At 40.3% G+C, this 15,985-nt stretch overlaps 1 protein-coding gene across 2 annotated transcripts in view; it reads left to right on the plus strand.

Moving 5' to 3' along the window:
* The window catches only part of ANTXR2 (ANTXR cell adhesion molecule 2), a 341,722-nt gene that overhangs the window by 190,093 nt on the left and 135,644 nt on the right, over nt 1–15,985 (plus strand). For both annotated transcript variants that reach the window (XM_063919961.1, XM_063919962.1), the window contains exon 11: nt 4,621–4,690. In XM_063919961.1, the coding sequence (XP_063776031.1) occupies nt 4,621–4,690 (70 nt within the window). The remainder of the gene's footprint in view (nt 1–4,620; nt 4,691–15,985) is intronic.

Consider the following 15,985-nt stretch of genomic DNA (forward strand, 5'->3'; position numbering starts at 1 on the left):
GGCATTTAAGTGTAGTAAAAAATCAAACAATAAAATAAAAAGTAAAATAAAATAAAAAGATTGCATAGAAGAAGAATACTGCACCAATTGGGATGAAACCAACTCAAGGTGGTCCAGTTGGATACTGGTCAGATTTTAAGGGGGTTAGGTTCCCGGTCGGACATAACTGCGGAAGGCTCCGGGCAGAGTCTTTGACCCAAAAAGCATGGTTTGGGCCTTCCACTGTATGGATTTGGAAGAAAACTTCACAGAGTAGTAACATTGGATCCCAGATGACATACTATTGGGTTGGAGTCAGTCAGACCTCCCGTTTGGAGTACGCTGGGCAGAACTTTGACACAGGGAACCTATTCTGGGCCTTCCACTGGATGGATTTGGAAACAATCTTCACAGAGTGGTAACATTTTGATCCCTGAAGACATACTAGGGGGTTAAGGTCCCAGTTGGGCATCCTATTGGTGTACACTGCCCAGAACTTTGACCCAGGGAACCTGTTATGGGTCTTTCACTGGATGTATTTAGAAGAAAAAGCCACAGAGTGGAAACATTGCATCCCAGAAGACATACCAGGGGGTTGGGGTCAGTCGGACCTACTGTATGCCGGAATGTGCTGGGAATAACTGTGACCCAAGGAGCCTGTTCTGGGACTTTCACTTGATGGATTTGGAAGAAAAAGTTACAAAGTGACATTGGATACCAGATACATTACTAGGGGGTTAGAGTCTCAGTTGGACCTCCCGTGGGTGTATGCTGGCTGGGCAGAACATTGACCCAGGAAGCCTGTTCTGGGCCTTCCACTGGATAGATTTTGAGGGAATCTTCACAGAGGGGTAACATTGGATCTCAGAAGACATACAAGGGGGTTGTAATGCCACGGCCGCAGTTACTTACATAAAAGTGTCCCCCGGCTGTGGCATTATCTCTCTGGCTAGTGGAGCCCGGTGCTGGTTTGAAAAATACAGGGGACCCCTACGTCTTTTGTCGCCCGTATTTTTTGAACCAGGACCGGTGCTGGTTGTTTAAATATGGGAGGAACGTACGCAATTTTTCCCCTGTATTTTTACAACCAGGACCGGCTCAAAGAGCCCGAGGCTGGTTATGCTCAGGAGTGGGGACCCACGCAATTTTTTTTTAACCCTTTCAACACTTAGTTGAATGTACACAATGAAGCCCTGCACGGATCTCACTGATTCATTGTGTTATGTCCGGCAGTGTTTTACTAATTACTCCTGTAAAACACTGCCCGAATATACGATTCACATCGACATCGGAACATATGAAAGAAGAGGACTCGGCAGCTTAGTAAATTACAGGAAAATAAAAACCAAAATGTTGCAATAAAACACGACCGATACTATTCGAGATGAATCTCCCACCAAATCGGCACAAATATGATTCTTTGTAAATATACCCCTGGAAGTGCGATCCAATTTTTGATCCAATTGTCCATTTGGGCGTTATTGTTCACTCAACGTAGGCCATACAGCCCTCCTTCAAACCACACATTCAGTACCTCTTGCAGACCTGCTATTTCCATCTCAAAAATATTTCCAGGGTCAGAGCCTTTCTCACCCTGGATGCTACTGAGAACATCATCCAGTCACTGGTCATCTCCTCATATCCGGTCTTCCTGACAAACGCCTGTCTCTACTCCAATCTATCCTCAATGCTGCTGCCTAGCTCATTTTCCTCTCCAAACATTCATCCACCTCCCCTCTCTTACAAGCCCTTCACTGGCTCCTCTACCCCTTCCAAATCCAATTCAAGCTACTCACACTCACTTACAAATCCTCACCTATTCCTGTAGCAGCAAGAATTTTTTTTGGAGTATCCGCGCTACCTGGGTACTGCTGCAAATCACTGACAGAAGGTAATACCCACATAAAACCTTATAATACAATTTAAATACAAAAGTCAGAGGACATTGGCGCTGCACCCAAAGTATAAAAATTTACGTTCACGGACTTCTTTCCCAAAACACCTTTTGAAAAATTCACTTGTTAGCACACTTCAAATGGAGAAAGTCAATGAAGATAGTGCTGCACCAATAATGCCAGAATTCACAGCAAAGGACTTCTTTTCCCAATACACCTTGAAAACTCTTTTTCTTTTGGAAACAAACTTACTTTTAAATTCTCACCGTAGGCCCATAAAGGTATCTTTTCCCCCTCTGATATTGGTTGGAATACACCCTGTCACAGTACACAGTGTAGAAGCTTCACATATACACACATGAGGACACTTACATTCAAGTTCTGCCTCACATTCATAGAATCGTATCTTTAGCAGATCCTCTTAGTGTCCCCAGTAAAAGCAATATCCACAGCAGGATGTTCAAAAAAAGTCTTTATATAAAAAGTATGCACATCATATAACATCGCAAAAAATCCAGCATGAGCACAGACTAACAGGTGGAATACATGAGGAGAGAAGTGCAGCAGTTGTTTATTACCAGAGACCTTCCTGGCTGCAGACTCGGGGACCCAGGTAACCGTCAGCGGTGACCAAACTCTCCCACGGCTCCACACAGACACAGCTCCTTTACAGATGATGACAGCGGCACACAGGTCCTTAATGCATTTGGAGAGTCCGCTCTCCTTTATCAAAAGTGCCTTATGTCCGCTGATGCAGGCATTTCACCCCGACTTATTTGGTCACATGTTCTTACACAACCTATGATCACACATGCCATCCAGGCTCTCCTACACTCAGCAAAACAGCTGAGTATTTACATCTTCAATGCCAGCTCAATTTCTATTACTAGACAAATTAAAAAAAATCCAAATTTCAATAACAATTTATAATAAATTACAAACGGTTTTTAAATAAATCATGGACTAAACAAAACTACTTTTTAATAGCCCGATTTGTTACAATCCTATATTATTTACTGTAGAAGAACACTTTTTCTGCTACAACCTTCAAATGTCTATTATACACATTCCCACCTCAGGCATGGGATATAAAAAGACATAACAACAAAGAAAAAAAGGAATTAGTATTCAGCAACTTAAACGGATATCCACACATAAATCATATCTGTTTTATTTTTGCTACACATGTTAGTCTTTTGTAGCAATATGCATCTTAATGGAAACATTATGGGGTATAATCAATTAAGGTCGAAAAGACAGCAGTTTTCGACTTTTTCAGGTTGGAAGGGGTTCTGACCTATTCAGTCCCGAGCATTTTTATTCGCTAAGTCGGGGAATTCGACTTGTCTAATAGTACGTGAATTGGCGGTATAGCTGCCGATTCGCGTACTTCTGAGAAAACGGGGCTAAATTCGACAGGTTTTGGCCCCGTTTCCGACCATCTCAGTTCGACTTAAAAAAAAGTCGAACTGAGATGAGGGACCTGAGAGGAGGAGAGGGGGGAGAGCCGCGGGCAGACGGGGGAGAGCCGCGGGCAGACAGGGGACAGCAGCGCTACAGCACAGCACTGCAGGAGGATGTGTCATAGCCGCCGCTCATGGCAGCATCCACCCGGCTCCAGCAAGTGAGGTCCCGCTTGCTGGAGCCAGGTGGACGCTGCCGTGAGGTCTGGCGGCTGTGCCACATCCTCCTGCAGCGCTGCTGTCCCCCGTCTGCCCACGGCTCTCCCCCCTCTGCCCGCGGCTCTCCCCCCTCTCCAGTCCCTCATCTCAATTCGACTTCTTTAAAGTCCAATTGAGATGGGCATTGAATAGCCCTTGTTGGATCCATTCCGACAAATGCATGTCGGAATGGATCCGACCTTAATTGAATATACCCCTATATCACCAAACACTGAAAATAATAATAAGACATTCATATGTGGGAAAATAAAGTAAAAAGGTCAAAGGCAATGGATTAAATAAACCATTTGGTCTCAAATCCACTGTTGAGACCATTCGGGGCCAGCGTTCTTAATTCCGAATTGACCTCATTTCACACTCTGGACAGATTGTCCTCACTGTTTTTAGACCTCCAATTCCCTTGGACCTTTTTTATCCCACAAAAACTTTTTAAATTCTTAAGGTCACAACTATGATGATCCTTAAAATGTAAGCAAAGACTATGTAAGTCAAATCCCTTTTTAATGTTGCGACAATGGCATCATAATGTTGGTAAACATGGCATTGTATATCGGTCCAACTGACCATAACATGCACACACACCCCCCTCCCACCGGCCTCGCAGTGCTTAAGTGGGTAGCCCAAAGGTTGGCAACTATGGCTCAGGGGGCATGGCTAACTCATAACTCAATGGGCGGGATTCAATTCTTTTCACCCCTTTCCACACTTGTTCTGTTTCTGCCCTCAGGGACGTTGTATCATTATTTCAGCTCGCTACCTCCGGAGTAGCGAGGCACCCAACCCTGTACGCAGTAAACCTGATTACTATGGGCGCACTATGCTCAATAACGGAGATCACCCAATATGTGCATTACGACAAATTTTATGTGATATGGAAAATTACTGTATGGCACACAAATTAGTTTGCTTCCAACTCAAAATCAGGCCCATAGTACGTTATGCTAGATGGAAGTTTTGAAATGAGATAATGAACGTTCTTTTAAATTAATTCAAAGTAGTTAACTTTATAAACTTTCTACATGTGTTTATCTGTTAGTGATTTTTCAATACAATTCTTTCTGCAGATGGAAAGCCACTTACTGTGGAAGCTAAGAATATGATTTGCCCAATCTCAGTACTTCATGAAGTTGGACAGTAAGTATTATTTACAAAAATGAAATACCTGAAAGATGAAATATGATTTACCGGAAGATGTGTTCATCAGTGGTTATCAAATTGTGGTGTAACGTTTACAGGCTTGCCTTGGTGACATACATATACATTGGTTAAAAAAAGGAAGGAAATGGGAGAAGTACAAGTGATACACATAAACTTAAACTGAATATATAAGTAATTGTGTGTATATATATATATATATATATATATATATACTGTATATATATATATATATATATACTGTATACACATTTATATATATATATATATATATATATATATATATATATATATATAGATATATATACACACGGTAGAGTCACATTATTATGACCACCAGCTAATAGCCATAGTAACTGCCATGTGCAGCACGGACAGCAGCTAGATGGGCTGAACTGTCATTTTAGACACACGTCTAGTAGCCACCATGTTCATTTTGATGGTGAGCTGCTCCACTGTAGCATGTTGGTCGACCTTCACGCATCTTCGTAGTCGACGTTCACAACTCAAGTACGTGGTGTTCCGCACATTCCACGTCTGTTATTCACAATAATGCCATTAGTCCAGTCATGATACACCTTCACCACAGCAGCTGCAAACAGTTCGCAAACGGCACTGTTTAAAAAATTCTGCCATCCTTGGCCCAAAATCCAATGATCATCCCTTATTGGAACTCAGATAAATTGCCCCTTTTTACCCATGACAGCAACGCAGACGGACTATCTCACACCTTATATATCCACCAAGCCAGCGCACAACACGTGACGTATTTCATGGGCTACGCGCTGTAGGAGGTAGTCATAAAAATGTGACTCGCCTGTATATTTATCTGAATCTCACAATAATTTAGATTGTACTGTGTATAAATTGTTCCTATACAACCAGCATCCAGAGCAAACAATTGCCCCATCTCAGAGTTAGCATCTTTCTGTCCACAGCTATTGTCACTGATTCAGTCGCCCCTTTTACCCATGACAGCAACGTGTGATATGTGTGCAGACAGCATTTTGCACACCTTATAGACCTACCAAGCCAGCGCACAGCACATGATACTTCATGGGCTACATGCTGCCGACATCAAATGTAGGAGGTAGTCATAATAATGTGATTCGACCGTGTGTATATATAGCTATTTAAATATATAATAGTACTTCTTTTCATGCAGTTTAGAAGCCAGGGCACACACATTTGTAGCCAAGCACAGTTGCAAAAGAGGTACAGTCGTGTTGGAAAAAGAATCAGGAATATTCACATGTAAAAGAGGGACTGCTCTATAATAACAAGAAACAGTGAAATCTAGAAAAGTTAGTTGTAAAAAGAGTACCAACACAATTGAAAGCATCTTCAAGAGATTAAGGGGGTCATTCTGACCCGTTTGCTTGCTGCTTTTTAACGCAGCCGAGCGAACGGGTCCCTACTGCGGATGTGCCGGCTGCGATTGCCTCTGTCTGATTGACAGGCAGAGGCGGTCGCTGGGCGGGAGGGGACGGAACGGCGGCGTTTGGCCGCCGTTTCGTGGGTGCAGTCCGTCCAATGCAGGCGTGGCCGGACCGAACGGGGGGCGTGCCGCAGCGGCTGCGTGACGTCACACGCAGAGCGATGAGTAGCACCCGGCCAGCACGCTAAAGCTGTGCTTGTCGGGAGCTACTCTAGAAGTGCAAAGGCATCGCTGCTGTGCGATGCCTTTGCACTTTTGCAGGGAAGGGCCGGACTGACATGCGGGGCGGACTAGCCCTGTGCTGGGCGTCCCCCCGCATGTCAGGGAAGATGATTGTAGCTGTGCTAAATTTAGCACAGCTATGAACAACTCGGAATGAATCCCTAAATCCCCAAAATGTTTGCTTAATATCATGTAAATTCTCTATGCTGACTGGTGGTATTTAAGTAACAGGAGCAATCGGGAGAAAGGATAAGCTGTGTTTAGAATATCAGTGTTATGGCTTCCGAATTCCTGGCGAGAGCTGATTAAAGAGGCCAAGATAAAAACTAGGAATGACTGTCATGCAAAATAACTAATGTTTAGTATGTTTGCTTAATTAACTCTTGGCTAAGGATTCAAACACATTAAGTAGCTAGTAGTTAGTGCATGTTGAAAATAAACACATCTGGTCCCGCACAGAGTGAGGGCTCTATCTGTGTGGGGGACAGATGTGTCGATCATTTACCCTGCTCTCTGCATTTAAATAATTAACGGCACACAAGAGGAGCTGTCTTAAACAGACTGCCTCTTAGCCAGCTAAATGTTCTCAAAGTGTGGCATATGGGTAATTTCAACTTTTTTTGCTTTTAATAACTTATATGGCTTCAAGCACATACATTTATTGAGGAATATTTCAACCCTCAATCTTTATGTAGCAGTTTATTGGGGTTTATACTAAATCTTAATACCTGCTGTGTTCTGTAAATTGGCAGAATCAATTAGTTTTTGTGACAAAAATGTTAATCTACAGTATACATAAATATGCTTATTGCTATAAAATTAAAGACGTAGTAGAATGCAATATGCTGCACATAAATTAGTGCATATCAGATATGCGTTTTGTCTGAGAGTTACATTTGTAATACTCTACAAGGGGGACAGTTCAATTAACTGTGATGGAGGGGCGATGCCAGCAATGTGCTGCTGGGACAACATCTGAACACTGGCAGTGGCACCTACAGTATATCGCCACTTCATTGAGCCTACATTGTACTTTTTTTTACGTTAAAGGCTAGTGGTGCACAGGAAAGTGCACTTTGTTAGACTATGTGAGATGTATACACTACTCATCTCTCATACCTCGCACCAGAAGATGTGATGTGAGATATTGTAATTGAATTGAGCCTTTAATGTCTTTTATAGGTAGACTGTACTGAAAATGTTATTATTTTAATAAAATCAATATTTTTGCATGCTTATTTTTGCTTAATAAAACATTGGTGCTGTCTTCCCTAAGGTGAGTACACACTAGACGATTTGCTCCATGAGCAATATCATCTAGTGTTTTCCCGTGACTCCTGTGTGGCCATTAAAGTACGTACACCCTGAACAATATCGCTAATGATATCGTTCAGTGACGTCACGCCGCGGCTAGCCCGAACATGCAGTTTTGGATGATACAGTCCAAAGTGAGCTGCATGCACAGACGACGGCTATATAATTAATGATCCGCAGGAGCGCGCATCATTAACTATATAGTGCATACACACTGAACGATATTACAAACAATATCGCTCAGAAGGGTGAAAATGAGTGATATCGTTTAAAATATCGCCCAATGTGTATGCAACTTTGGATTTACTTTGTTTATAAGTTGACTGTTACTGTTTTAATGTCAATTTCCTGAAGTTGGGTGATGCAGTTCTAGGTTGTCTATGTTATTTTATTATACTGTACTTTGGAAAAATGAGGAATAGCTATTTCATAATTGTTTATGCAGTCTTATGGAATTACAAACCAGCAAAGCAGAGTTCGAAATACAGTCATATGGATGTATATATTGTGCTGCTATGTTTTATTGATCATTTAAAGAAAAATTATGTAAAAATAATAAACTTTGTTTGCTTGGTACATAATATGTGATATATTGTTCGTACAGCCAGTGAATGATATATTGTTACTTGTATCGTCTTGTGTGTACATGATGTCAATCATTCCCATCTTTGTGTGTACACATGGTTGACTGACCGACCGACCCATATGCTGGCCACAGAAAAAACAGTGACCATGACATCACAACACAACTCGGCTGCAATATTTAAATGCCGGTCCAGTTGGGATGTCTGGCCAAACAAATTGTGCAGCTAATTGGTAGTGTGCATGGTTTCCAAAATCGGTTGCATGGTCGATGGGTCCATTAATTGGTGGCGCCGTCTGCAAAGTGAGTACCCCACCGCATTAGTATCAAGCTTTCTGAATCTAGTTTTACAAAAAAATGCGAGTTCCATGATTCTGGTTAGATACAGTATCATATTGTACTTAAAGCAGTTTTGAATCTATTCATGATTGAATGTGTTTGGTAATTCTGAAAAGGATTTGCATAATGGGCAAGAAAAGGTAAAAGAAAAAAGCCTTCAGGGACTTTTGACTAAATACTAAAAAAACCTACCTCTATTATTACTATAAGGAGAGAAGTTTTGCAGACAGAGGCCAATCTTCCTCTGGAGTCTCTATAATAGGTTAGTACCTAACTCTAACAGTAAGCATTACCAGTCTCATTCACTTTCACATATCTTAAATAATGTAGAACAGAATGTACCAATTCTTGCGCAGAAGTGTCATTCTCATCTGGGGGTGCTGAGATCACACACTGGAGAACCCGTACGTCTTACACATCTAAAAATACCGTCTAGAAAACGGAGTACACCATCTTGGACTAAGTCATTTATATCCATGTGCTTTGGGGTGGGGAGGAAATCATTGCACAATGAGCAAAAAAGCCGCAGACACTCATTAGCTATTGTTCATATATGTAATTGTATGTAAAAGTATGACTGTTAGCTGCAATGTCACTCCTGTTGTTCCACTGATTCCCCCCCCCCCCCCCCCGATAAAATAAAAAAATCTGTGCTTACTGGCCATTAGCCTCCCCTCCTCAACTTACTTATAAGTGATTCTTAGCCTTGTTATATATATATAGGTTGAGTATCCCATATCCAAATATTCCGAAATACGGAATTTTCTGAGTGCGAGTGAGATAGTGAAACCTTTGTTTTCTGATGGCTCAATGTACACAACTTTGTTTAATACACAAAGTATTAAAAATATTGTATTAAATGACCTTCAGGCTGTGTGTATAAGGTGTATATGAAACATAAATGAGTTGTGTGTATGTACACAAACTTTGTTTAATGCACAAAGTTATTAAAATATTGACTAAGATGAAAATCAGGCTGTGTGTATACTGTAAGGTGTATATGAAACATAAATGCATTCTGTGCTTATACTTGGGTCCAATCACCATGATATCTCATTATGGTATGCAATTATTACAAAATACAGAAAAATCCGATATCCAGAATACTTCTGGTCCCAAGCATTTTGGATATGGGATACTCAACCTGTATGTATGTATGTAAGTATGTATATATATATATATATATTTATATATATATTTATTTGTATTTTTTTTTCCCCCATTTATAATACATACCATATTTTGAGCACCATCCATTAAATCTTGTATGTCAACCACACAGAGAGATAGTGCAAACGTTACATAATTTACAATCATAATGGAATATAGATGACATAATTTGCATATATGTAAATTATTTTGTCCATAATGTATTATGATTGTAAATGATATAATGTTTGCACTCTTTCCATGTATAGTTGACATATATTATGACGTTATGATTAGTGATAAGCATTTAGTATTATAATAGAGGGAAAAAGATGCAGGTGCACTGTCTCACACTAGCTCAACCTGTAGTAACCAGAGGCATTTAGCATAATCCTGGCCAGGGCTATGAGCTTACCCACCGCACCAAGGTAGCCTCTAATTGGGTAAGTCCCTAACACTAACTACAGGGATTCAGGTCGGGCACCCCCAACCCAGCCAGACAACTCCAGTGCACCACAAGAGTTACACAAGTAAAGAATTAGATAGGTAGGAGCAGCTACTGCTGCATGTGGGAATAATGTGAAGAGTGAAAAAGAATGGTGTGATAGTGTTATACATATATAAAACAAACTAAAAGTGCCATAGTGTATTAAAATAAATGTTAGATTGCGATGCCCCGAGGGTGTCCAGCCACGGCAGGTCCAGGAAGCCCCGCACCCCAGAGAATCCCCCCAATAGAATTATATTATATATTCTATTATAATAGAAAATGTATATATAGTGTGTGTGTGTATATATGTGTATATATATATATATATATATATATATACACACACACACACACACACTGTATCCCTAAACCTAATGGTGATTTAAACTGCCCCAGTGTTTCATTTTATTTCACTTTTGTGTTGGGGTTATGTAAGGTCCTTATAAGCTGCCCTCTCCCCAAGTTTTCTGAAGCTCTCGCTTTCAGTGGAGAGCCAAAATACTCCGTTCCCCAGGGGTAGCTCTGAGCCTTGCACCTGAGGGAAGCCGGAAGTCCTTACTGTCTGTCCAGCCAGCATTGTTTCTGTCACCCTTTCACATTTCAAAATATGAAATATTGTAAAGAGACATGTCAGGAGGACATATTTGTAGGAGGCCACCAATCACCATAGAATCATCCTTACAAGCAACCTCAGCTCCTCATGAACTATTCAATATCTTACACTCACCTAAATTGTAAGTTGTTTTTTTCAGATTTCTTTTATTTCTTTTCCCTGGTGGATTATATCCCTTACAGCAATGTTGTCCTAATTCATGTTTGTATGCAATTCCGATGATTTTGCAACAGATCGATTATTAACATACTGTGCGTGTGCTGCAATTGCACCATGCATGCGCCAAGGAACCTTAGCGATCATGCTGACATTGACATTTTATAAGTAGAGTGATTGTAACGAAGAACTGATGGGGGGAGTAAATGTGGGAGTGGCAGCCAAAAGCCATTTTCAAGTGTATCAGCGATCATGTACGTTGAGAACCATGGCGCCATCGTCACTACTGTTGCGGCTCAGTCTGCGTAGCCATAGAGCTACCCTAGCAGTCATTGTTCCTCGTTATTAGATACAGTCTTCGTATGTGTACACAGTTGCTGAGGATTTCATGATGGTTCCGGTGGGCGTCTATCCTCTTTTCTGGGTGGCAGCTTCACTTGCAATGATTAGCAATTCTGTAGCCTAAAAATTTGCAGCTGCATAAGCAAGTGCGTACAAAGTACAAACATGAATTAGGCCCTGTGTCTGTACACTATTATCTTTTAGAATACATTGTACCACCTCTATCTTTGTAATGGGGGAGTGGGGGCAGTTTAGGATGAAACAGAGGGAAATGGGGATACAAGCCAGGTGCAAAGGCTACTGTCTCACACATCATGTATTGCTCAAAATGCTAAAAAAGATTGTGTTTCTCTGTACCACCCACTTATTGCCTTATACTTTTATACTAGTGTCACTAAAGCTGACTTAGACATACACTTGATTGTGAAGTGTATCTTGTATATTTTCACACTGTACATGCTCTGGAACCAAGCGTACACAAGTATGGGCGATGCTGAGTCATAAAACATTCAAGTTACATCTCTATTTATGACTGAAGTGGAGGAACAGAACTGTACTGTAACAGAGTGTTCTCACATTGGCAGTGTTCAGTGAGAAGGTGTAGACGAACCTTTGGATATGCATTGTTGGCTGCTACACATGTTTCCAGATGTATCTTTGCACCAAAGATAAGGCTGTGCAACTGTAGACTTGCAGTGATGCTGATGATGCATATCAAACCAGGCTTACTGATAGGGGCTGTCTGCTAGCAGAGATGCATACAGCTATGCTTACAGGTAAAAGTAAGCATTTAGTTCCATACAGGAGTTACTACTGTCTTTCATTCAACTCTGCGTGAGCCCCGGGGCAGAGATAAAGTACCAACCAATCCGCTCCTAGCTGTAATGTACAGGCTGTGCTTGAAAACTGACAATTTGGAGCTGGCTGGTTTGTACTTTATCTCTTTCCACTTTATCTCTCTCCAAACTTTGATCAATTTCCCCCAAATTACTAACCAATCAGCTTCTAAATATTATTTTACAGGCTGTGTTTGAAAAAACGACAGGAGCTGATTGGTTTGTACTTTATTTCTTTCCACTCTATCTTTCTTCAAGGTTTGTTGGAGCAGCAATTGCCCCCCCTCCCCCCCGTATGCTGGTCATTGCTGGTTAAATATACAATAGAGTACACAAATGTATGCTAGGAAATGGATATTTGTGTTAGAAAATAGAAAAACAGTCACTGTTTTAGACCACACCCATTGCTTTATACTGTATCACATTTCATATCCTTATTGGCCATTTCCTCAAACTTCTTATACTTCACAGACATTGCCATTTAATTCCAGCTTTTAGACCAGTTCTGGTCATAGAGTGTTGATGGTGCTGTGCAGCAATAACATAGTAATGGGAAACTTAGGGATTTAAATGGGATAAGATGTTTCCAATTAGTTGTTACACCCAGCAGTGTTCAACACTTTACACTCAGCATAGGTGTAGAACACGTCCATAATGGAGCATCCTGATTGCTTGTTAGCTATTACACCAAATATATATATCCTGAAAGGAGAAGAGGAGAAAAGCTTGAGAAAAGTGAAAAACCTTGCTGGACAAAATATACCATAGGAAAGTAAGGAACTTGATCGGTGGCACTGATAATTTATCTCCTTCAAATGGAATTTTATGAAGACTGTGTGGCCTACAAATACAATACAAACATGTAAGATTACCAACATTTGTTTGACAAGAGTGTAGGGCCCTACACACTGGCCGACCCGCCGCCGAGCTGCCCGACGGCGGATACGGCCGACGAGCGACCCGGCGGCGGGGGGGCAGTGACGGGGGGAGTGAAGTTTCTTCACTCCCCCCGTCACTCGGCTCCATAGAACTGCAGGCAAATATGGACGAGATCGTCCATATTGGCCTGCATGCACAGCCGACGGGGGACCAGCGATGAACGAGCGCGGGACCGCGCATCGTTTATCGCTGGAGCCTCCACACTGAAAGATATGAACCAGTTCTCGTTCATTTATGAACGAGATCGTTCATATCTTTCAAAAAATCGGCCAGTGTGTAGGGCCTATAAGACTGGAAATACAGTGATAAAATCAATCCGTTAGCAAGTATGATGTTACATCAGAGGATCATAACTGATTTGTTGTATTGTTTACTTTTCTATTGGCTACAATTTATATTAGTTTTAATAAATAAATAAAATAATAATAGAAAAGTATTTTTTAATGTGCTTTGATCAAAATGGTCATATGTACCCAATGACTCATAAACAGCAAGTGGTAATGTTATTTTGTACCAATTGTAAAAAAAAAATAGCTGGTAGAGCTTAGAGAAAGAATAGAGATAGAGATTTTATAAATTTAACTTGATTTATTGTGAGGCATAAGAGAGAACTATATTTTGCTGTGAGGCAAATAAGAACTAGTATACAGAATAGGAACCGGTCACGATCCTGGCGGTTTGGATCCTGGCAGTCAAAAACCAACGCTGGAATCTCAACATTACTCAGAATGCCGACACCAGCATCCCAACTAGGGTCACAAGCCCTGCACCGGAATCCCAACCACCCAAATCCTGAATGAGCGTGTACTGGTCCATCTGCGAGATATGCCGCGGGGAGTTTTTAGGTTTAGGCTGCGAGGGGTAGTTTAGGATTAGGCTGCAGGGGGAGAAGAGTTAGGTTTAGGCTGCAGGCAAAGTGGTTAGGTTTTAGGCACCACCGCGGAGTGTTAGGCTGCAAGGGGGGGGGGAGGGTTAGGTTTAGGCTGTTGGAATGGAGGGTTAGGGAGCCATTAGAGGAAGGTAAGTATACTTACCTTCCCTCTGTCGGAATTCTGTACATCAGGATGCCACTGTTGTTATACTGACGCCAGCATCTTGAATTCCAGCATATCAATCCCAATCCTACTGAACATCTGAATGCCTGTGAGGTGAAAAGCAAAAAAACAAAAAGAACAAACAAAAAGCAAAGTTGTGTTGATACTACTAAGAAACTTTGAGAGAGATAAGTGAAGACATTGCCCATGTCATTTTATAGACTGTGCAAGATAAATGATAACTAGAAGCTCATTGGTTTCTATTGGCAACAACTCCACTTTATCTCTCTCAAAGGTTTGATACATCTCCCCCACAGTTATAAAGAGAGAAAACATATCTATTTAAGGGGCATATTTATCACGGTGTGTTGAGAGATACAGTGGAGAGAGTGAAAGTACCAACCAAAACATAATGAAAAGAGTAGAAGTATACCTTTGATCTACAATTGTTGCAAACATGACTGGTGATTTCCACTAGGGTTGAACAAATAGAAAGCATTTCCAAAGTATTTTAGAATATCTTGTTGTTTCAGTAAAGTAAAAAAAGGAATAAATATAAAGAATGAATAAGGAAAATTATAAGACCATAAATTCTTCTTGAAGATAGTGGAGTGTCCGAGCTTGACCATATTAAAGATCCTCTTACAGTGCATACTGTATACACAAATTTTGGTTGTTTATTGGTCAGAACATACTGTAAAATTATGGTGATGTGTTTTGCTGCATTATCGATAATCAAAAGTTGCATAAATAAGTTGCAAAAACTGTTAAAGATCCTGAAAGATGATTTAAAAATTCTATATAATCTGGATATCTTTAGCTCATAGAAATGATGCTTTTCTGCTGTATGTAAAGCCAAAGCAGCCTTGGGTAAAAGGGAGCGAGTAATAACATTGTCTACCTACTAACATTCTGGAGTAAAAAATTGGAGAAAAATTAAAGATTCTTCCAATCTTACCTTCCCATGCCCTAGATCGCCCAGGTCAACCTCCTGTTCAATGTTTCTGTGAGAAAGTGCAATTGCACTATGAATTATGAAGAGTAAGCACTCAATAATAATTATAATTTTTTATTTTATCTAGTCACAATGACTTAATGTTCCGAAAATGGTCCCCTGTCTATGGATATTATACTGTACTGTTAACCCTATTCTAAGGATGCTGTCAAAGCACAATGTCCTATACCATTTTAGTTTTATAGTTATTATATCAGCCCACTTTTATTCACTTGGTCTCTGTTGGACTCTAAAACTTCTTTACAAACAGACTACTACTCCCTAATCAAGTTTGCCATTTTTATAAAAAATAACTTAAAAAATAACTTGCTAAAGTAATTTGCTGCTGCTTGATTTCAAAATATATGTAACCACTATAATTTTAACAACTTTTTGTACAGTTGCCAGTTTAATTTTCAGTGCACGAAAATTGGAGGTAAATTATTTATTACTTCAAGCAAATGTCTTTCATAATTTTATTTAATTTTTTTATCCTCTTTTGTTAATGGATCATAAAATGACAATCTTTTATTGTACACTCATAAAACAAGTAGCAAATGAATACTTTGCAAATAGGTTACTGTGGATTGAAATGTCAACCATAATTCACTCTATGTAAAATTCACAATCAAGCAAAAAGGCCATTATCTACTTTGCTAACGTAGCCCCATCTACCGAACAGGATGGAAAGATTTTCATTTTGTTGGGATTTAAAATGTGGTAATTTGTGAAGGTATAAATGTAAAGTTATATACTGTATTATGTCAAGTCAAAATTGCAAAAATCTGCTACTATCCCATTCACAGATTGTTTCTTAAATTCCCA

This window comes from Pseudophryne corroboree, chromosome 1 (assembly GCF_028390025.1).
Source record: "Pseudophryne corroboree isolate aPseCor3 chromosome 1, aPseCor3.hap2, whole genome shotgun sequence".
Lineage (NCBI taxonomy): Eukaryota > Metazoa > Chordata > Amphibia > Anura > Myobatrachidae > Pseudophryne > Pseudophryne corroboree.